At 37.3% G+C, this 23,868-nt stretch overlaps 2 protein-coding genes and 2 pseudogenes across 5 annotated transcripts in view; 2 read left to right on the top strand and 2 right to left on the bottom strand.

Annotated features, from left to right (window-relative positions):
* RIC1 (RIC1 partner of RAB6A GEF complex) overlaps positions 1–23,828 on the top strand; it is a 241,998-nt gene extending 218,170 nt beyond the window's left edge. For all 4 annotated transcript variants that reach the window (XM_077148249.1, XM_077148250.1, XM_077148248.1 and 1 more), the window contains exons 24-26: positions 20,639–20,816; positions 20,969–21,157; positions 21,885–23,828. In XM_077148249.1, the coding sequence (XP_077004364.1) occupies positions 20,639–20,816; positions 20,969–21,157; positions 21,885–22,173 (656 nt within the window). In that variant the 3' untranslated portion in view covers positions 22,174–23,828. The remainder of the gene's footprint in view (positions 1–20,638; positions 20,817–20,968; positions 21,158–21,884) is intronic.
* Positions 10,501–12,002, bottom strand: LOC143661075 (polyprenal reductase pseudogene; annotated as a pseudogene).
* Positions 12,097–20,627, top strand: LOC143673569 (chromatin target of PRMT1 protein pseudogene; annotated as a pseudogene).
* ERMP1 (endoplasmic reticulum metallopeptidase 1) overlaps positions 21,107–23,868 on the bottom strand; it is a 124,553-nt gene continuing 121,791 nt past the window's right edge. The window contains exon 16 of the mRNA XM_077148254.1: positions 21,107–23,752. Coding sequence (XP_077004369.1) covers positions 23,723–23,752 — 30 coding nt within the window. The 3' untranslated portion in view covers positions 21,107–23,722. The remainder of the gene's footprint in view (positions 23,753–23,868) is intronic.

Here is a 23,868-nt window from a genome sequence, read left to right as displayed (position 1 = left end):
CTGAAGCTCCTTTTATCTATGGTATGGACAGATGAGTAGAAAATTTGGATAAGTAAATAATAGAGGAAACAAAGGTTAAAGTAGATTGAAATACTAGTGATCAGTGAGAGGGAGGGGTAAGGGGCTTGGAATGTATGAGTTTTTTCTTTTTTCTTCTTTTGCTGGAGTGATGCAAATGTTCAAAAATGGTCATAGTGATGAATACACAACTATGTGATGATATTGTGAGCCTTTGATTGTACACCACGTATAGAATGTATGCCAAGTATGTTTTTATCTTAAGGCTTTACAATAATATATATTTTTTAAAATGTGGCTGCTATAGGGCTACCATCTAGGCTCCAATTTTCTTGTAAGTATTTTCTGAAAAAAGGCTTACCTTTTTGTTCTTTTGTTTCTGTCTTATTTTATACAATACATTGCCCCCAAGGTTTATTCAATTCGTTGTGTGCCTCTTAATGTCTTTTCTTTTTGTAGCTGCACCATATTCCATCATATAAATGTATTACTGTTCACCATTCAGCTTCTCCATCATTGTATCCTTCAGTTCCTTCCCTCTATTATACATTATGGATAATGTCCAAAATAAACAAACCTGTCTTAACACTTGGTTATACAGTCAGCAGTACTCTCAATTTTAGACTGTTTTCATGGTTCATAATGACAACTGGCAAACACATCACCTTCTGTCAAATCAAAACTACCCCTTATAGGGGAACTCTGGTGTATACATACAGCAGGCTACTGAGCAGCTGCAAGAGAGAATGAAGTTGTGAGGTTTGCAGCTAGGTGAATGAACCTCAAGGACTGAATGTTGAATGAAATGTCAGAAACAAAAAAATGCTATCATGCCTTAAGTCATATGGACTAACAATAATATAATAACTTGGTGAATTGAAATCACTAACATAAGTTATCAGATTGGGGCCTATTGTAAAGGGTCCTAGATTGTAAGCTCTTATAGCAGTCATATATACTCAGGAGTTATAACTGTTACTTTTAAATTCTGAGATACTTTGCAGTTTGTATATTACCTGGTCGTTCCCAGAAACATTGGGTATTTGTGTAATACCTGAGACTCAGAGTTAGAGCTCTGAAGCTATGGAAAGTCAGCACTACCCCATGTAGGAACTGCTTAAAAAGTTGAAAAAGTGATCAGGCTTTGGCTGGAGACATGAATGAAGCTGATCTGGATAGGACTAAGATACATTAAAATGTAGGGTAAAGGGTGATAGCATCCATATTTTAAAACTTCAACTTCTGATTGAGACCAGAGGGAGAGATTTTTATTTGGTGCAAAATTTATATTTTGTGTAGTACACTTTCTAATTTAACTTGTATGGTCAGTTTAGTTGAACATCATAAGTTCATAAAATCTTGAATAGGGTATAAGATCTTGTTGGCTTGTCCAGGTTAGTGTGATGTCCCAATATATCCCAAAGTAATTTGGGCAGTTAATAAAGAAACAAATCTGAAGTTCCCTTGGGGGCAAGGGAGAAAGGAAGAATACTCAACTTCCCCATTTCGAGAATTCCTGATATTCTCACAAGTGCTGGGGATAAACACTCAATAGGCTGAACCCTCGATCTTGGGGTTCAACCCTATGAAACTTATTCCTACAAAGGACAAGGTAAGCCTATTTAAAATTATGCCTTAAGAGTCACCCCAAGAGCACCTCTTATTGCACAGATGTGGCCTCTCTTTCTAAGCCAACTCAGCAGGTGAACTCGCTGCCCTCCCCCCTATGTGGGACATGATTCTGAGGGGCATAAATCTCCCTGGCAACATGGGGCAGAAACATCAGGATGAACCAGGACCCTGAGTCATGGGATTGAGAAAGCCTTCTTGACTGAAAGGAGGAAGAAAGAAATGAGACAAAATAAAGTTTCAATGGCTGAGAGATTTTAAACAGAGTCAAGAGGTTATCCTGGGGATTATTCTTATGCATTATGTAGATATTCCTTTTTAGTTTATGGTACATTGGAGTGACTGGAGGGATATCTGAAACTATTGAACAGTGTTCCAGAAGCCAGGATTCTTTTTTTTATTATTAATCTATGTATTATTAATTTATTTCCATTTTATTTTGAAAGGAAATAAAAAATATAAATAGGAAGATAGCATGTATATAATTTGAAAAAAGGTAGTCAAATTTAGTAATATCAAAACTAGATCTATATAACTCAGCAACAAAAAGACAACCCAATTAGCAAATGGGCAAAAGATCTGAAAAGACACTTCTCCAAAGAAGATATACAAATGGCTAAAAAGCACTTGTAAAGATGCCCAGTATCATTAACCAACAGGGAAATGCGAATCAAAACCACAAAGAGAGGGTTAACAGTGGCTCAGTGGCAGAGTTCTCGCCTGTTATACTAGAGACCCGGGTTCGTTTCCTGGTGCTTGATCAAAGTTGTAGAGGGCAGCGTGCAAATTGGCCAGCATTACCGTGGGGGATTTATTAGTGATTTTAATGGAATTCTCTAGGAGTCCTTGAGGGATGATATGTTCATTCGGTGTAGGTGCATACTCAGCACTCATGAAAACCCTGTAGTCACTGTGGCTTCCTTGGCTGAATCTTTCAGGGAGTTTCTCCAAGGTTCGTAGCCACTTGGCTACTAAATGGACATTCTTGGTTCAAGACGGCCGATGAAGTTCAGGGTTTCTCTCTCATCTGGAAAGGCACACAGCGAACACAGTCATAGTTTCTCTCTCGGTTGGAAGGGCACATGGCAAGCAAGGCATCATCTGCTACTTTCTCTCCTGGCTTCCTGTTTCATGAATCTCCCTGGGAGGCATTTTCCTTCATCATCTCCAAAGGTCACCGGCTGGTGGACTTCAGCTTTTTGTGGCTATGTCATTCTGCTCTGCTCTCTCTGAATCTCAAAGCTATGATTCTTGAAGATGATTGTATAAAGATACAGCTTTTACATTGTGACTGTGATTGTGAAAACCTTGTGTCTGATGCTCCTTTTATCCAGGTTATGGTCAGATGAAAAAAAATGAGTAAAAAACAATGGGGGGGGGCAAGGAATAAAATAAATTGAGTAGATTGTGAGAGGAGGGGTAAGTGATATAGGATGTATGAATATTTTCTTTCTGTTTTTCTGGAGTGATGCAAATGTTCTAAAAATGATTTTAGTGATGAATACAGAATTATGTGATGATATTGTGAACCACTGATTGTACACCACGTTATGGACAGTATGTGTGTGATTTGTCAATACAAATACTAAAAAAAAAAAAAACCCTACTCCTTATCACTTGACCTTTCCACCCAATTCCTTGCCTCTATAGGGCCGTGATTCTGTTGATGTCTTCCTTTTTAACTATTGACCATAGTTTTCCATCTATATCCCTCTACTATTGTAGACTCTTTGCCCACTATCAAACCATTGAAATAATTCGTGTGAGAACTTATATTGTAGAATTAATCAGTGGAATACATGGCACTGTACATCCCCTTTCAATCATACTCACCTTCAATATGGGAATATTAACTTACAAACCCACTAATTAGTTCACTTCTGCCCATTCTGTTGCATTTAGATTCAACCTCTTTGGATAGCCTTTCCTCTGTCTCTATATTTTGTGTACCTCTAGGTCTGCTATATTCTACAGTGTAAGCTCTGAGATTACCTTTACCAGAGTCATGATAGTGAAATCATAACAGTATCTCTCCATTTGTGTCTGACTTATTTCACTAAACATTATGTCTTTAGAGTTCTTCCACGTTGTCATATGCTTCAGTACTTCATTTTGTCTTACTGCTGCATAATATTCCATCATATGTATATACCCCATTTGTTTATCCACTTATCTGTTGATGGGCACTTTTCCATCTTTTGGCAATTGTAAATAGTGCCACTATGAACATCAGTGTGTAAATGTCTGTTCATGTAACTGCTTTCAGCTCTTCTGGATATAGACTGAGTATTGGTATTGCTGGGTCATAGGGCAATTTGATATTTAGTTTTCTAGGTATTGCCACCTGTCTCCCACAACAGCTGCATCATTATACATTCTCACCAACAATGAATAAGTGTTCCAATTTCTCCACATCCTTTCCAGCATTTGTAGTTTTCTGTTTGTATAATAGCAGCCATTGTTGTAGATGTGAGGTGACTCTCATGGTCATCTTGATTTGCATTTTCCCTTACAGCTAATGAAAATCAGCATCTCTTCATGTGCTTTTTTAGTCCTCTGTATTTGCTCTTCAGAAAAGTGTCCATTCATATCATCTGTCCATTTTTTTTTCTATTTTTGGCATGTGCAGGCTCTGGGAACTGAACCCAGATCTCTGCATGGCAGGTGAGAATTCTACCACTGAGCGACTCCTGCACTGCCCTTCTCTGCCCATTTTATAATTGGGTTATTTGTTCTTTTGTTGTTGAACTATATAATTTCTTTATGTATCCAGGTTATCAAGCCTTTATCCAATTTGTGGTTTCCAAATATTTTCTCCCATTGAAGACTGCCTTTTCACCTTTTTGACAGTATCCTTTGAGGCACAGAAGTTCTATCTTTAGGAGTTCCCATTTGTCTATTTTTTCTTTTGTTGCTTGTGCTTTAGCTATAAAGTTTAAGAAGCTCCCTCCTATCACTAGATCTTGAAGAGGATTCTCTGCATTTTATTCTGGAAGTTTTATGGTACTGGCTCTTACATTTAGGTCTTTAATCCATTTTGAATTAATTTTTGTATAGGATGTAAGGTAGTGGTGCTTTTATTCTTTTGGCTATTGATACCCAATTCTCCCATGCCCATTTATTGAAAAGCCTTGGATTTGGGGGCTTTATCAAGTTAAATTGCCCATAGATTTTGTGGTCTCTCTCAGCAATCTCAATTCTATTCCATTGGTCAATCCTTCTATCTTTATGCCAGTACCATGCTGTTTTGACCACTGCAGCTTTATAGTAAGTTTTTAAGTCAGGAAGTAATAGTTCTCCCACTTATGCTCTTCTTTTTTAGGATATCTTTAGCTATTCAGGGTCTCTCTCCCTTCTACGTAAATTTGATAACCAGCTTTTCCAAGTCTTCAAAGTAGGTTCTTGGGATTTTGATTGAATCTCTAGATCAATTTGGGTAGAACTGACATCTTAATGACATTCAGCCTTCCTATCTATGAGCACGGATTGTCTTTCCATCTATTTAGATAACTTTTTATTTCTTTTAGCAATTTTTTGTAATTTTCTGCATATATGTCCTTGACATCCCTGGTTAAGCATATTTCTAGATGCCTGATTCTCCTGGCCACTATTTTGAATGGAATTTTTTCCTTAGTTGTTACCTCAGGTAGGTCATTTTTTTGTGTATAAAAACAGTACTGATTTTTGTATCCTGCCACTTTGCTGAATTTGTTTATTAGTTCAGATAGCTTTGCTGTAGATTTCTCAAGGTTTCCCAAGTATAGGATCATCTGCAAATAATGAAAGTTTTACTTCTTCATTTTTTATTTGAATACCTTTTACCTCTTTCTCCTGTCTAATTGCTCAATCTAGGACTTCTAGTCCAGTGTTGAATAATAGTGGTGACAGTGGACAGCCTTGTCTTGTTCTTGATCTTAGGGGGGATGCTTTCAATCTCTCACCTTTAAATAGATGCTGGCTGTGGGTTTTTCTTATATATTCTTTATGATATTGAGAAAGTTTCCTTTGATTCCTACCTTTTGAAGTGTTGCGTTCCTGGTATAAACCCCATTTGGTCATGTTATATAATTCTTTGAATGTGTCATTGGATTTGATTTGCTAGTATTTTGTTGAGAATTTTTGCATCTATGTGCATTAGGGAGATAGGTCTGTAGTTTTCCTTTCTTGTTTGTGTTCTATTTGCTAGTATTTTGTTGAGAAGTTTTGCATTTATGTTCATTAGGGAGATTGGTCTGTAGTTTTCCTTTCTTGTAGTGTCTTTATCCTGATTTGAAGCATTTTTATCAGGAAAGGATGCTGGATATTGTCAGATGCTTTTTCAGCATCAATCAATATGATCATGTGATTTTTTTTTCCTTTTGATTTGTTAATCTGTTAATGTGTTAATGTGCTATATTACATTGATTGATTTTCTTGTGTTGAACCACCCTTGCATTCCTGGTATAAACCCCACATGGTCATGATGTATATAATTCTTTAATGTGTCATTGGATGTGATTTGCTAATATTTGTTGAAAGTTTTTGCATCTATGTTCATTAGGGAGATTGGTTTGTAGTTTTCCTATCTTGTAGAGTCTTTATCCTGTTTTGGTATTAGAGTGATATTAGCTTTATAAAATGAATAAAGTAGTGTTCCTTTTTCCTCAATTTTTTGGAAGAATTTCAGCCTGGGATTGGTGTTAGTCCTTTTGGAAATGTTTGATAAAATTCCCCTGTGAAGAACATCAACTAGTTCCATGGAGAATCCTATCCCATATTATCAACAGCCCCTTCCAACATGAAAAAGTTAGAATGGGCATAGCCCAAATACCCCTAAAGAGTGAGAGAAAAGGATCAAAGGTAGAGTTTGACCTTCTCTAAATAACTCTTATAATGAGTATCAGTGCTGAATCATTATACTGATATTTCTTTTAGCCTCCAGTACCATAGAGCAGCTAGAAATGAAAACCTGAAATTATGAAATTGTAACCCATACCAAACTCTGAAATCTGTTCTACAACTAATTGTTGCAGTGTACTTTGAAATTTATTGCTTTATGTATTGTTATTTAAAGAAAAGGAAGAGTATAACAGAGAAGATAGGATTTAATAAGTAAGTATGACTTTAAAGATGTTCTATAACTACTTGTTAAAATATACTTGGAAATTTCTTTGGGTTTTTTTTTTTGTATATATGTTATATTTCACAATAAAAAAAAATTCCCCTGTGAAGCTGTCTAGTCCTGGACTTTTCTTTATGGGAAGATTTTCAACGATTGATTGATTCTCTTGTAATTGGTTCGTTCAGATCTTCTGTTTCCTCTCAAGTCAGTATAGGTAGTTCTTGTGTTTCTAGGAATTTGTCCATTTCATCTAAGTTGTCTAGTCTGTTGGCATATAGTTGTTCATAATATTCTCTTATATGAGTTTTTAAATTTTTCAAGATCCATGGTAAGGGCCTCCCTCTCATTTCTGATTTTGACTATTTGTATCCTCTCTCTTTTTTTCTTGTTAGTCTAGCTAGGGGTTCATCAATTTTATTGATTTTCTCAAAGAACCAATTTTGGATTCTGTTGATTCTTTCTGTTGTTTTATTGTTCTCCATTTGTTTATTTCAGCTTTTATTCCTTGTTATTTCTCTTCTTTTGTTTGCTTTGGGGTTAGTTTGCTGTTCTTTCTCTAAATTCTCCAGGTGAGAAGATAAGTCCTCAAGTTTTGCTCATTCTTCTTTTTTAATATGAGCATTTAGTGCAATAAATTTCTTTCTCATCACTGCCTTTGCTACATTACTTAAGTTTTGCTATATTGTATTCTCATTATCATTTGTCTCCAGATATTTACTGATTTCTCTAGCAATTTCTTCCTTCACCCACTGATTTTTTACGAGTGTGATGGTTAATTTCCATATATTTGTGAAAGCTCTGGTTCTTTTATGATTATTAATTTCCAGCTTTATTCTCTTGTTGTCAGAGAAAGTGCTTTGGATAATTTCATTCTTATTAAATATATAAAGATTCAGTTTGTGTCCCAACATATGATCTATCCTGGAGGACATCCCATGTGTGCTAGAGAAAAATGTATATTCTGGTATTTGGTGGTGTAATGATCTATATATGTCTGTTAGGTCTAATTCATTTATCACATTGTTTAAGTTCTCTGTTTCCTTATTGATAGTCCATCTGGTTGTTCTATCTATAGTGGAGAGTGGTGAATTGAAGTTTCCTGCTATTATTGCTGAAACTTCTCTAGCTCCCTTCAGTTTTCCCAATGTTTGCCTCAAGTACTTTGGAGCTCCTTGATTGAGAGCATACACATGTTATTTCCTCCTGGTGAATTGTCCCTTTTATTAATATGTAATGTCCTTCTTTGTCTCTTATGATGTCTTTACATTTAAAATCTATTTTATATGATAATAGTATAGCTACTTCTGTTTTCTTTTGGTTACAGCTTGTATAGAATATCTTTTTCCATCCTGTCACTTTCAGTCATTTTGTCCTTGGGTTTAAAATTGTCTCTTGTAAATAGCATGTTAGATGAATTATTTTTTTAATCCATTTGCCAATGGTGAGTTTAGTCCATTAATGTTAAGAATACACCATGTTATCCTTTAGTTTTTATTTGTCAAACCTATATATTCTTCTCCTTCTCTTATGATCTTTTAAATTACTATTACTGGTATTCTTCAATTCTGTACCCTCTCCAGACCACCCTCTCCCACTTTTTTCTTTTTCAGCTGACAGATTCCTTTTAGTGTTTCTTGTAGGTCAGGTCTCTTGTTGACTAGTTTTCCTAGTCTTTCTTTGTCTTCAAAGATTTTAATCTCCCTCAATTTTGAAGCGTTACTTGGCTGGATAAAGAATTCTTAGCTGAAAGCTTTTTATGTTCAGGATCTTAAATATATAATACCACTGCCCTCTCACTTCCATGGTGCCTGTTGAGTCATGGTGCCTGTTGAGTAGTCTAAAGTCAGTCTTACTTGTTTTTCCCTTGTATGTAGATTGCTTTTCTCGTCTTACTTTCAGAACTTTGTTTCTTTTCAACATTTGACAGTTTGATTAGTATGTGTCTTGCAGTAGGCCTTTTTGGATTTATTCTATTTAGAGTTCTTTGGGCCTCTTTGATTTGTGTATTTATGTCTTTTATAAGGGCTGGGAAGTTTTCCCTGATTATATCTTCAACTAACCTTCCCAGCCCTTTTCTCCTCTCCTCTCTTTCTGGGACACCAATGATTCTTACATTTGTATGCCTCTCTATCATTTCCCTAAGATCCAATTCCATTTTTTCCATCTTGCCATTTGTTCTTTTGTGCACTGTAGTTTACTTGTTTTGTTAGCCCACTCTTCCTTATACTTCTTTGGGTCTTTTATATCTTTCATTTCTATGAGATCTGTCATTTTTCTGTTTAATCTTTCAAATTATTCTTTATGCTCTTCTGGTGTCTTCCTGATATCCTTTATTTCTTTATTAATGTCCCTCACATGCTTTGGATTTTCTTTTGTGTTTGGGGCATTTGATGATCTTACTAAGGCTATTTTGCAAGTTGGTTTCCTTCACTCATCTAAACTTTTGTATTTACTTGGTTTTATGTTGAAGGTTTCCCTTTGCACTTGGTTTGACAGTAATTCCCCACTAAACCAAGACCCAGATCTCATGGAGGGGATACAGTTCAACTTCAGGTTTATTAAAAGCTAGACCAGATTGCATGGATACTTCAGTGATAGAATGGCCATCTACCATATGGGAGACGCAGGCTTGATTCCTGGTCTGTGCACCCAAAAAAAGGAAAAAAATAATAAGGAAATGAAAATATAATAAAAATATTAAAAAACAAGGAAAACAGCAAAGCACGCCTGAATAGTAGTAGGCCACAGAGTCAGAAGGAGATACCCCAAGGGAATGAACTCAGACTGGTGCCCACTAAAGGGAGAGAAAATTTAAGGAAAAGAAAAGAAAAAAAAGTAATAATAATAAAAATAACAATGAAAAATGAAATATATAAGAAATAAAAAACCAATAAAATTTAAATATATAAAAAATAAAAACAATTTTAAATAATATTACTAATAAATGTATATAGAAAATACATATTTAAAAAGAAAGAAGGGGAAAAGAATATTAGGAAAAAAGGTAAAAACCTAGGTAGATAGGGAGTTAGCCTGCCTGTGCTTACCCCTCCTCACCAGCAGGTGGCCTTCCTGATGCACTTCCTCCCGTTAGGCTCTCCCCTCCCAGACTGCAGCAGTCAACCTACACTTACTGCTTTTCACCAGCAGGTGGCTCGCCTGAGGCTCCTCCTCCTCCTCCCTCAGGTCTGCCCCTCCCAGACTGCAGTGGCTTGAAGAGGGTATGCATAGTGAGGGGCCTGCGGTCCTCTGGTCCAGCTGTGAGGACCAGGAAGCCAACCAACACCTGGGGGATCAACTGATCTGCAGCGTCCAGCGGATTGGCTATTCCCAGCACCCAGAGGCTCAGCCCCTTGTGATGGATGATCAGGTCCACCTCTGGGATCTCTACAAGTGCAGTTGACAACAGAGCTGCCTGGGGCCGTTTCCCCAGCCAGCAGCTGAGGCAGGTTGGAGCAGAAGGATAGTCAATTCCCTCTGATCTGCACTTCCTTTCATACCACAGCCCATCCCAGTAGGGTCATGGTTGATCTGACCCACCCCACTCTCCCCTTCCTGATCCCCTATCTCTCTCCTCCCGAAAACTCCCTAGAGACTCTCTTTGTTTACTTTCATCCTGGGACCACAGTCCTGGTCATTTTCTGTCCCCTGTCTCATTCCACAGAATAGGAGTGAAGGTATTCCACACCTCTCTGCCATCTTCCTGGAAGTCCCTGTGTTTGTCTTTTTTTTTTTTTTTTTTTTTTGCATAAATATAAAAATATTTTATTTTCAGATGCTTTCACTTTGAAGGTACTCCCTAGAAAGGAATGCCAAAGTATTAAATAAAAGAAGCTTCAAAACTTTCTGTTAGGCTGTAATCTAAGAGGGAGATGAGTGTAAATGACTATTGGTATAAACATAATACTGGAGATGCTTGTGGTAATATGTGAAAGTATAAAGTAATTTTAACAAATAAGTTTTTCCTGAAACCATCGGTGTAAAATTGCATATTGTTAATTTCAAAGGTTATTCTTCTTTTCTTGAAATGAAATGGTTATTGAGAACCTGCTATATTACTTATGATATAGTCCAGTTAATTTGTTCCTAACAGACTATCACAGGCCCAGACTATTTTCTCTCTTCTTTTGTGTATGTGTTTTATGTTTGAAGCTGTTTATTTTGGTTAGTTTGCTTCTGAAACGACTTGGAAGAAATTAATCTATTTTTCATCAGTTTGTTTGTTTTATAAAGCATCTCAGAAAGCAGTCATAGCAATCCCAGGTCCATCAGAAACATTTCTTCTTTAAAGGCTTTGAAGATTCATTTTCTCAAGGGATATTGCTTTGCTCATTTGTGATGACTTTGGGGTATAAAAATGGAATATAGGGTTTCAAACAGTTTTGTAGAAACTGTACTTTGGTCTCTAGACTTTGTTGTCCTTAGGAATTAAGCCTGTTGTTGATTTAGGTTAACTTAAAACAAAAATGGTAGGAAAGCTTTTCTATGCTTTGGGTAGGAGACAAACTTGCTTTTATAAAATTTGTGGCTGAGGAAAGTGGCCAGGGCCTGGCAGAAGAAGACATATGTGACCACAAGCCACCAAGTTAAGTTGTGGAACCCAAAGGTGACAGCCATGGAAATGTAGATCATCAGCTCTGATAAATAGTTAGGGGATGAAACATATTCAAACCAATCTCCAAAAGGAATTCTGTGGTTACAGTGAATGACCACTCCGTTCCTGCCGTCCATCGGTACTTGGCTCAGCACAGTTAGGCCCATGAGGACGTAGTAAACAAGTCCAAAACCATACTGCACGACATGCATCACGGCATTGGAGAAGACACTGACATAGAAGCACTCGAAGAGTCTTCGTAAGCTGTGTACCCACAGAAATACTAGTACCAGGAACGCAGACAGCGCCAACTCACCCCCTCGGAACTGCGCAGTTCCAAGAATTCTGAGCAAACCATGAAGCCAGTTTGGAATGACTAAGGCACCAAAGCAGGAAGCCATTCCACACCACTGAGATGATGTAGAAGTGTGAAAAATACCTCTTGGGGACATCAAAGGCCCGGAAGGCGGCTGAGCGCGGCGACCCCCAGCTCTTGGTTTTCCCATAGCGGATCAGGTCTTGGAAGAGCGCGCAGCTTGGGAGTAGGCCGGGCGGTACCAGCTGCAGCAGCAGGGCCACCAGGAAGGCGGCGGCCAGCGTGAGCCAAAAAGCGCGCAGCGGGTTCGGCGTGGAGAGCGCGGCCCCGTCCCAGGGAGCCATGGCCGGCGCGCCGGGTTTCCGTGCTCCCGGCGCCTGCAGCGGCCACTGACGAGCCGCCTGTGTTTGTCTTTTTACTGTTGAATTGTAAGATCTCTTTATATTTTCTGTATATCAAACCCTTACCAGATATATGACTTCTAAATATTTTCTCTCACTGAGTAGGTTGCCTTTTTACTTTCTTGACAAAGTCCTTTGTGGCACAAAAGTATTTAATTTTGATGAGGTCCCACTTATCTATTTCTTCTTTCATTGTTTGAGCTTTGGGTGTAAAGTTCAAGAAACCATTGCCTACCACAAGATCTTGAAGATGCTTCCCTATGTTTTCTAGGAGTTTTATTGTTCTGGTTCTTATATTTAGGTTGTTGATCCATTTTGAGTTAATTTTAGTATATGGTTTTACATCTTCCTATCCAATCTTGATACCTTCTATTCCTTTTTCTTGCCTGATTGCTCTAGCTAGAATTTCTAGGACATTTTTTGAATAATAGTGTGACAATGTGCATCCTTGTATTGTCTCTGATCTTAGAAGAAAAGCTTTCATTTTTTCACCATTGAATATGATGTTAGCTGTGAACTTTCCGTAGATGTCCTTTATCGTGTTGTGGAAGTTTCCTTCCATAACTATCTTTTAAAGTGTGTTTATCAAGAAGAGGTGTTGGATTTTGTCAAAGCCTTTTCTGTGTCTTTTGAAATGATCATGTTTTTTTCCTTCAGTTTGTTAATGTGTTGATCCATCCTTACATATCTGGGATATAACCCACTTGATCACGGTGTATAATTCTGTATTCATTAGAGAAATTGGTCTGTCATTTTCTTTACATGTACTGTCTTAATCTGGCTTTGGTATTAGGGTGATGTTGGCTTAATTGAATGCGTAAAGTAGTGTTTCTTCCTCCTTAATTTTTTGGTAGAGGTTGAGTGAAATTGTATTAATTCTTCTTCAAATGATTGGTAGAATTCACTTGTGAAACCATCTATCTGATCCTTGACCTGTTTTTATTTTGGGGAGGTTTTCGATGATTGATTCGATCTCCTCATTTGTAATTGGTCTATTGAGGTGTCTTATTTCTTCTAGAGTGAGTATGGGTTTTTCACATATTTCTAGGAATTTGTCCATTTCATCTAGGCTGTCTTATTTTTGGCACACAGTTCATAGTGGCCTCTTATGATCTTTTTGTTTCTGTGGAATCAGTAGAAATGTTCCCCCTCTCACTTCTGATTTTATTTGTATCTTTTCTCTTTTTCTCTTTGTCATTCTAGCCAAGGGCTTGTCAGTTTTATTGATGCTCTCAGAGAAACCAGCTTTTGGTTTTGTTAATTATCTCTTGTTATTTTTTGTTCTCAATTTCATTTCTCCTCTAATCTTTGTTATTTCTTTCCTTCAGCTTCCGTTGGAAAGATTGCTATTTCTTTTCTAGTTCCTTCAGGTGTTCAGTTAGGTCTTCGATTTTAGCTTTCTTTTTTAATGTAGGCATTTAGGGCTGTACATTTCCCTCTCAGCACTGCTTTTGTTGCATCCTACAAGTTTTGTAATGTTGTGTTCTTGCTTTTATTCATCTTGAGATATTTACTGATTTCTCTTGCAGTTTCTTCTTTAAAACACTGTTTAAGAGTATGTTGTTATACCTCCATATATTGATGAATTTTCCAACTCTCATCTTAATCATTTCCAGCCTCCTTCTATTGTGGTTAGAGAAAGTGTTCCATATGATTTCAATCTTTTAAAATTTATTGAGCCTTCTTTTGTGACCCAACATGTCAGGTATCCTGGAGAATGATCCATGAGCACTTGAGAAGAATATATATACTGCTGTTTGGGGGTGGAATGTCTGTATATGTCTCTTAGGTCTTGTTCATTTATCATACTGTTCAAATTCTGTTTCCTCGCTGATCCTTTGTCTAGTTGTTGTATCTATTGTTGAGAGTGTTGCCTCCAACTATTCTTATAGAGATACCTATTTCTCCCTTCATTTTTGTCAGTGCTTGCCTCATGTATTTTGCGACAACCTGGTTAGGTTTATAAATATATATGATTGTTATTTCTTCTTGTTGGATTGCCACTTTTATTAATAGATGGTGCCCTTGTCTCTTAAAATAATTTGCCATTTAAAGTCTATTTTGTCTAATATTAGTATAGCTAACTCCCAGCTCTTTTTTTGCTTACTGTTTACGTGGAATATCTTTTCCAACCTTTCACCTTCAACATTTTGTGTCTTTGATTCTAACTTGAGTTTCTTATAGACAGCATATAGATAGATCATATTTTTTTTATGGAGTGGAAGAAAAATAATTGTCTGGCCACATGAAATAGGGAGGCAATGCTAGAGGTACTTCTCATTCTCAATCAGATACCTAACCAGTCCTCATTTCACCTCTCCTCGCATTCCCATCTTCAGAAATAATTGGTAACTCTTTTTCCTGAGCTCTTTTCTTTTAGCCTTCTGTGGCAAAAATTTTCCCATGTACTGCTCCCCTACTCCAGTTTTCTACCCCATAAGGTCGTTTCAGACATCTCAGATTTGCTAATTTTAGCCATACTTACCTATTTATTTTTTATGTTTCAAAATTGGTTGCTACCTTTCACTTTCGTGATCTCCTCTCCTGTTCTTTGTGCCCCACTTTAGATAATCTGTTTATTGACATTTTAATGTGGGATGTTAGTGCATTAGGTAAATCCAAGTATTTGGTATACCTCATTTAGGCAGAAATCTATCAGAAAGATTTATTTTCAATAGCAGGAATCAGGAAATCTCAGCCTTAATGCCAAATCTGGCCTGTTACTTACTTTGTGTGTTCCACAAGGTCAAAATTATTTTTACATTTTTGAATGGTTGAGAAAAATTCTTGAAAAGGTAAGATTTGTGATACATAAAAATTATATTAAATTTTAGTGTCTGTAAATAAAGTTTCATTGGTAATTAGCCATGTTCATTCATTTTTTATTATGTAGGACTGCTTTCATGGTACAGAAGTAGAGTTGAATAGCTGTAACAGAGCATATGTGGTACTCTCATTGTTTTTGCACTGTGGTTTCAGCACATTGCAAATCACAGTAAGGTAATAAAAATTGAGGTTGGGTTTTGGATGCTGAATGGGAGTTGGTTGCAGCTGTGGTGGCAGAGATGAAAAGAAGGAAAGGGTAGGCCAGGAGAGCAGACTGACTGGCTAATCAAACAGCCAGTAACACCAACCAGCTAACCTAGCAACTTCCTGCTTATGTATTTAATCATCTGCCCACCAAGTTAACCCGAGCTCCCCCACTGTCAACTCGGGTTTGGCTGGTCCCCAGCCTGCCTGCCTAGCCGTGGTGGCAGCCCTTGGAGGAGCACTGGCATCCATTTCCTTCAATTCTTGGGATTTGAAGATGGCTGCACAATCAGCACTGAAAGTTGTGCTAAAAAGCACCACCAAGATATCTGTAAATGAGCGCTTTACTAATAGGCTGAAGAACAAATAACTGATGCCAGTGAATATTCGGATTTCGATGCAGCAACAATAGCAGCTAGGCAGTGCCAGAAACAGAAGACTGACCCAACAGATGGAGAACAGACCCTCTGTCCAGGCAGCATTAAAACTTAAGCAGAAGAGCTTAAAGCAGCATCTGAGTGAGAGTAACACCCCCCATAGGGACCTTGGCCAGGGGAGCAATTGGAGGATGAGTCCCTGCCCATAATCCAGAAAGGCTTGCCCTAGAGGAGGACTACATGGGGAACATACCACAAGAACCCTACTTGGAGTGGGATGTCGCTCTTAGGTCAAAACCTGAGACGAGCTGTAGCTACCTGAATGGACCTAAGAGGTGGTGTTAGAGGTCGTGAAGGTCCTGGGAGAGGGGCCTAGGGCATGGAGCTATGGATCATGACAGAATCAGTGGTAGAGTTCGGGGTATGATGGGTCGGGGAAGAGGGGGCTTTGGAGGCAGAGACACACAGGCTGTGGCCAAGAGAGAGGTGCCCTTGCTTGTCCTGTACTGACCAAGAAGCAGCTGACAACCAGTTGGATGCATGCATGTCGAAAATGAAAGGACACCTAGGTGCAGAATTGGATACCTACATGGCACAGACAGATCCTGAAACCAGTGATTGACACCTGCCCACCCTCCCATGAGAGACTCTTGTTAAAGTTATCGTATCTGTAAATAACCTTGAGGTAACAGATGAGAAGAAAACCGATTGACTTTGGAAGGACCTATCACAATAGGCTGTGGACTGACTTGCCACCAGTTTGTGCATTTAGTGTGTTCCTTTTACTTTTTAATACCATGTTGCATGAAATCTTTTTTTCCTTTGATTTGGGTTTTTTATATATATCTTTTTTTTCAGCCCAGACTTCTCTTTAAATATGAATGTGTTGGCCTTATAGGTAGGAAACCCTTTTACCTGCCTCCCCTCATAAATGCTCTGACATTTAATGTTTCCTTTTTACATCTCTGTGCCTCCAGGAAGAGCCATTTAGGGTACACTTTATAATCAGTGTAATCGGGAGATTAATGTGCCTCCCTAATGTCTAGGTTTCTGATGTGTAGTTTCTTCATCTTCAATGTCTTCTTAGAGGTATATAAAAAATCCGAAGCTCAAAAATGTATTCTGCTGCTTTGGTAATTTAGCATAGCAAATTGGGCACATTGACTTAGCTACAGGGCCACATAACAGGTTACAGGTTGCATATAACAGCTCTGATCTGGTAAAATTTTTACTATGCGTGTTGACACTACATAGATGATAACCAGTGTGCTGGGTTGAGTATGTATACTTTCTACCCTTGAATGAAATCAATAAACTTTCCTCTTGGCCTTGTATCATGTCCAAAGGTAATACTTTGTTGGGTTGTCCAACAACTACAATATGGAGGAAGGAGCATTTGGTTTGGTAGATGCTTCAGAAGGGAGATGGATGGGAGAATGAGGGCAGAATAACTGCTGGGAGGGATCAGAAGATATCTAGCCCTTTTGTTTATTCCAAACCAATCTTGGGCTTCTTTCACTGACTTTGTTTAACCCACTTCTTATTTCCCTTAAAAGTTTAAATATGTTCAACATATTCTGTCAGTTCCAGTTTGAGTGGAATCTTGTATTTGTGGTTGATTATAACAAGAAATTGTTCTCTTAAAAAAAAAAAAAAAACAAACAAAAAACCCCTCAAGATTGTTTCAAGCGCCATACTAATTGCCATAGCACATTTTTTTTATTACCAATGTATACCCATATGTTAAAAAAAAAAAGGAGCTTCAAATGCCATGCATTTTAAGGTATAGTGGAGTGTAGGTTATTTTGTTAATTGGAATGCAGACATTATTACTCAATAACATATAAGCTAAAAAATAGTTTACATCAACATTACCAAGTGAAGGTCACCTCATAATATTACCAACTCACAGGAAAGCCAGTCAGAAAACTTAGGAAATTTAAAAAGGAGCTCTCATTACAGTGAAATTTCTTCATAAAAGTAAAAAATGAGACTATTACAGAAGTTGCTAAATGACTCATCTGTTAGCCAAGCAAGGAAGACCACTTACTGATGGTGAGTTGATTAAATCATGTTTGATTGCAGTAGCCAAAGAAATGTGTCCAGAGAAAATAAACTTACTTAAAACTATTAGCCTTTCTGCAGTAGAGTTTTGGGCCTTGGGAGCATCATCCATGGTCAATTAAAAAAACAAGGCAAATGATTTCAAGTGGTTTTCTTAGCTCTTGGTAAGTAGACATCACTAACACTACTCAGCTGCTGTTTATTCAAAGTGTCAATGTCAAGTTTGAAGTGACGGCTGCACTAGTCACTCTGAATGGTCTGTGTGAACAACTACAGACAGGCAAGAATATTTTTAAAGAAGTTTGGAAAACACTGACTTAGTATAACCTGAAGTTAATCAGCCAAAGATGTATTTCTCCCTGTGGTGGTAAAACATGTGTAATGCAGAAAAAGGCTAAGCTGGGAGTTATGAAAGTGTAAGGAAGTTAAAGCCATGGTTATTCAGTGTGTTACTCATAGCAGGTACTCTGAAGAAGATATTGGAATCTGTCATATTATTCCTGATATTGATTTATGTCTTCCCTCTTTTTGTCTTTGTCACTCTTTACTAGAGGGTTAGCAATTTTATTTTTTCAAAGAATCAGCTTTGTGTTTCATTGATTTTATTTTCAGTTTCATTTCTTCTTGTTTTTGGTTTATTTTGCTGTTTTTCCAGTTTCTTGAGTTACAAATAGGTTACTGATATGAGACCTGTGGAGTGATTTGCTCCATGGTGTGTCATGGGAACACAGACTCAAGGCACAACAGAAACTTGTAGCAAATGACCTCTTTATTACTTTCACAGCAGGAAGGTTCCAAAAGAGCAGGGAAGAGATTCCATCAAGGCTGGTCTGGAGGGGCCCAAAACTGTCCAGGCCAGGGTCAATAGAGGGCAGCTCTGCATTGCCCCACTTCACATCAAAGAGACAAATCTAAGCCGTTTGAGTATGGTATTTATCCACCTTAAAGGAGAGGGCACACTGAGAATTCCTGCCTCAATTAGCATCTGGGGCTGCTTACTCCTGGTTTCCAGATGTAAGGTCTGGTGGGGCCTTTCCATTAGACTTAACATCTCCCCCAGGTTATGGAATGGAAACACTGAAACACTGAAATACTGCTGACTCAAACAATACAAGGGCTTGGATGGTGGTGGTGGGGTGGTGTAGGTGAAGACTGGGAGATAGCTACTTCAGTGAGTATCCATGACTTCTGCAGCAAGACCTTTCCTCTTTACTAATGTCAGCATATAGTGCTATTAATTTCCCCCTCTGCACTGCTTTAGCTACAGCGTACAAATTTTGCTATGTTGCATTTTCATTCATTCATTTTTTTTTTAATTTTCTGCTAGTCTTCCTCTTTGACCTATAAATTACTTAGAAGTGTATTGTTTCATTTCTAAGTGTTTGGGGAGTTTTTGTTGTTCTCCAGTTACTGATTTCTAATTTAATTCCGTTTTGGTCAGAGAGCAGACACTGTATGATTTCAGTGCTTTTATATTTATTTCATGTTTATTTGTTCTGTCTGAATGGGAAAAAATGGTTCTCAGCAGCTGTTACTGAACACTGAATGGCTTTGAATTAGCTTTTGGCTGCAGACTTGATAATGTTTCTTAGTTAACTGAACTTAAAATTACAAGGCAATACTGTGGCAGTCATTTTGATGACAACTAACATTTTTGAATCACAAGCAGTGCCAAGCTGCTTTATAATAAATACTTCCTATGCTGTCAAAGTCAAAACAAACTTTCCATCGCTATACATATTTGTAGAGGATATTCAAAGCCTAAACTCAGTTCCAGCAGTATTCTGCAGACTTTCATGCAATTGGAAAGGAAATTTTCATATTCCACAATCTATTTAGAAGTGATTAATCTGCAGTGTTATGGTATGCCAAAACATAATTATCGAGAAGAGTCTAATAAAATTCTAGAAATGCCTTCCAAGCGATGAGTATGCTCATATAAAATTATATTCTTGGAGTAATATTTGGCAGTATTTATCTCTGTGAAAAGAAATAGGTAAAATCTTGTTACAGATCAACATTAATAGATGAGCTTTTGCAGTCCATTTTGATGGTAAGGAAACACTGACTTTGATACCCACAAAATCCAGTTATCTCCAAGAGTGCCATTCTTAGTATACCTGTATTGTAAAAAAAGTTATACAATATTATTTTAACTTTTCAAAATTTTATTAAAAATGTATGGAAATTTGCTTTTTCTCTTGTTATAAGTTCTATATAATACTCTTGACTTTGTCCTTGGCCTGCAAAACCTAAAATATTTACTGTCAGGCTCTTTACAGAAAATGTGTCAGAGCCTGCTCCATAGTTGTAAATACACTGCAAACTAAAGAGGTTTTGAAATGATTTACATCAGCATAGGACTATATAATTACAGGAGCTTCAAAAGAAATTGTACGAATTCTGCTGTTTTTTTCTTAATGACTAAAGCATTTGCCAAATGTTTGAGTTTCTGTAATTCATCATGAGTTTCTGCTGTGTGTGGGCAGCATATAGCTGCCATTACCATTTTTAAAAAAAACTTGTTAAAAAACAACAGTATAGTGAATTCCTCTCCCTATGTATCCATCACCCAGCTTTAATAATTACCAACTCATGGCAACTTGTTCTATCTATTCTGCCTACTCCCCTGCTTCCTGTGTTATTTAGAAGCAAATCTCAGGCATCAGAACTGTCACCAGTAAATATTTCAAGTAAAATATAAGGACTCCCTTTTAAAATATATAATTTTAGTGCCATTACCCTACAAAAATTTAACCATTATTTTTCATTAATGTGATAATTTTTCTGTTGTTTGAATTAGGATCCAAGTAAGGCTCACACATTGTGATTGACAGTGTTTTAAATTATCTTTTGAAGGGATTGTTGTCTATCCCCATCTCTACTCTTGCTAAATCTCTACCCCATCGCCTTTAATTTATTCATTGAAGAAAGCTTGGTTGTTTGTCCTGTGTTTTGTGGATTATATCTCTGTGGTTTGGTTTAACAGGATCCTTTGTATTTTCTGAAATTAGTAGTTGAATCTTAAGACTTGATCAAATTCTAGTTAAAGGAAAACATATTTTTTACATGGAGCTAGTTTATAACTTTTGGCAATTCCTCGATCAGGTGATGAATGCAGCATTGGTTCAGCCACAGACCTGACTGAAAGCAGCTCCATGGTGGATGGGGACTGGACAGTGGTGGATGAAAATTTTTCTACGCTCAGTTTAACTCAGTCAGAGCTAGAACACATCTCCATGGAGTTGGCGAGTAAGGGGCCTCACAAATCCCAGGTCCAACTTCGGTGAGTTTTTTAGCTATTTGACAGCACAGAATGCTTGTTGAGGGTATTGGGGCAAATAGGCTACAGGGGCTACTTTCCTGATAAACACTGCCTTTTTGTATTATCTGTAAATTCTTTATAGTATAGATCATTTTGTTTCTGGACTTCTATAGGTATTTGCTACACATCTTCATGGAGGCAGGATGTCTGGACTGGTGCATTGTCATAGGCCTGATTCTTAGAGAATCCTCAGTAATCAACCAGATTTTGGTTATTATACAGTCTACAGAAGTAGATGGAGAGATGTTACAGAACATAAAGACAGGGCTACACGCTGTGGACAGATGGGCCTCTACAGATTGGTAAGTGTTGATTTCTTAGGCTTGCTATCGTGGTGTCCTTTGGAGAATCCTATCCGTTCAGACATTAGGGCTTAGTTGTGGTTCACTTATTTTGGAATTTAGATTGGTAGATATAATGTTTTTATTTTTAAGGCTATTTTCTTTCATAACTATTCTGTGTCCAACCACCGAGATTGGGTAATATTAGCAAGCGTATAGTGTTCGTCAGTTTATCGTTTCCCTATGAACATCACTGACCTCATATTGATGTAGAACAAATGATCTTGGATTAGAGTGGAATATGAGATTTTAAGGTAATAAGCTAAAAACTTAAGATCTATGTGAATTTAACAGCAATTACTAGCAATTAAATATAAAAGATGGGCATTAAGAGCCTTGGATTCCAGCCATCTTCATCACCAATTAGCTCTGGATTAGGGGCTACTTATGTGGGTTTAGTTTTCCTTTCTTATCAAATACATTTAGGTTAGATGTTCTCTGAAGGTCCTTTTATTCAATCCTAACATTCTATTGGTTCTTGAATATGACTTTTAATTGTAAAACTGGACAAAGATAAAAATTGTCGATCTTTGTTCCTGGTGCTCAGAAATTTAAGACCTATGCCCAGGCTTATGCACAATCCCCCTGTCTTGGCCAGGACCCAAGAAGTCATTTATCTCTCACTCCGTTCCTCATATCTAGCATTCACCTGTTTGTATGAGTGCTAATTTCCTTTTCCTCTACTTAGCCCTGGATATAAGCCATTTTTAAACATCATCAAGCCACAATTGCAGAAGCTCAGTGAAATCACAGAAGAACAGGTTGAGCCTGAAGCCTTCCAGCCTGTAACTGTGGGTAAAACTCCTGAACAGACTAGCCCCCGGGCAGAGGACAGCAGGGGTTCCTTAGGCCACGGAAGCATCCCCCAGGGTGACAGCGGGGGTAGCAGTACATCCAGCCAGAGAGAGGAAGACACAGCACGAGAAGAGGAGGAGGAATCTTTTCAGGATGGGACTTACGACTGTTCGGTGTCCTAACAACAATGAAGTATCCACTACAAGCAGTATTAGAGGCAGCATTCAACTGAATACACTGTGACCAGGACGGATGATTTAAAGGGGGGGAGGGAAGGACTCAATTCAGAGATGATTTGATTTTAATGCTTCCTGCTCCAAAACGTCCATTTGGTTTGATAAAAATGTGATATCAAACAAATGATCATAAAACTTTTTAAGTTGCAGTAGGAAGTAATAAAGGATTATTGCACAGATGTACATGAGAATATTTTGGTTTTATTCCTAAAGGTTGGTGGCTCTGAAATCACAGGAATCATTTTGTCCCATTTGAGCTTACTTTTTCAGTACTTATAGCTTCTTATACATTTTATGGTTCATTGTGTATCCAGACTGCTTTTTTAAAATAAATGCAAAGGTGCTTGTTCTAGCTCATCAGGTAGCTGAGCTCCCAATTTGCTCCCTGATTGGCTGTCTTGAATAGATACCTACCCTGCACATTATGGTTTAATGTGCCTGTTTTAAGAAACTTGATCACTGCTGGGTCAATGTGGGCAGAGATATGAGGGGTTCTTATCAATTATGCTGTTAGGTTAGATACCACTATTTTGTATCAAAGAACTGTAAGTATCTTCATGTGAATACTTGTGTAAATATACTCAGTGCCACTGTTCATATTTTTAGGGCTTGTATTATATAATTTGTAAGATTTTACGCTGGATTCTGCATGGCTATCATAAATACTTGCTCTTCTTCCCAAATAGGAACAGTCTTTGTAAAGAAAGACAAGTATATTGGCTTGGTCATAAAGACAAAAATGGTCACAATGATCATGAAACACGTTTGTGCAAATTAATGTTCTTTATTTATTGCTTTTGTAAATTGAATAAAATGGACTTTTATGTAAATAGTATGCTGAATCCTGTATTATCACGGCTACTAAAAATGTAAACAATGCATCCTTCATGTAACTTTTTGAATATTTTATGTATTTCTAGATATGACTTAAATTTTAATTTTCATACATTATGGAAACATAACTGTGTACTCCTTAATTGCTTCAGACTAAACTTATATTTAACTTGTATATCTTATGTAATTCTAATTAACCTTATAACAGTATTAGATGTTTAGTTTGTACTGTGCAATTTGAACAAAGGAATGCAATGTTATTTTTTACAAAAACTTATTTTTATAACAACAATGTATTTGATGTGGACCAAATTCATACCACTATGTATAACAGCCTCTCTTTCCACAGTGCAATTACACTTTAGAAATAAAATTTGGTCCTGTCCTTGCTTTTTTTAAAGTGAATGTCTAGGTTTCTTTTTAGGCAAACTCAAAATTTTTGAAATTGTTTAGCTCAAAATTCATCAAACTGTATTTAAAACAGAGTTTGATAATTTACTTTCACATAAGAAATTTCCTGATCAGGGGGAATATGTGGTTACTGGTACCTGGTCCTTCTGGTGCTACTTTTATTTAGGTCTTTGTTTCAGGAGCATCTTTCAATAAATCATGAGATGGAAGATAAAGTTGCCCGTTTGAGGACATGTAGCCCAGCAAGAAACTAAGCTGAAATTTCTTCTCCTGTCCTGGTCTGTTGGGAGAAGAACCAGAATTATTTTTGTGTTTTGTGTGAATATCCAGTCAATAAAACTATTTACCATTGTAAACAGCTGTGATCTTTTCAAATATCCTGAATAAACACTATGC

This window comes from Tamandua tetradactyla, chromosome 2 (assembly GCF_023851605.1).
Source record: "Tamandua tetradactyla isolate mTamTet1 chromosome 2, mTamTet1.pri, whole genome shotgun sequence".
NCBI classification, from domain to species: Eukaryota; Metazoa; Chordata; class Mammalia; order Pilosa; family Myrmecophagidae; genus Tamandua; species Tamandua tetradactyla.
Note: the sequence above shows the minus strand (reverse complement) of the source record. Positions and strands in the feature narration are given on the sequence as shown.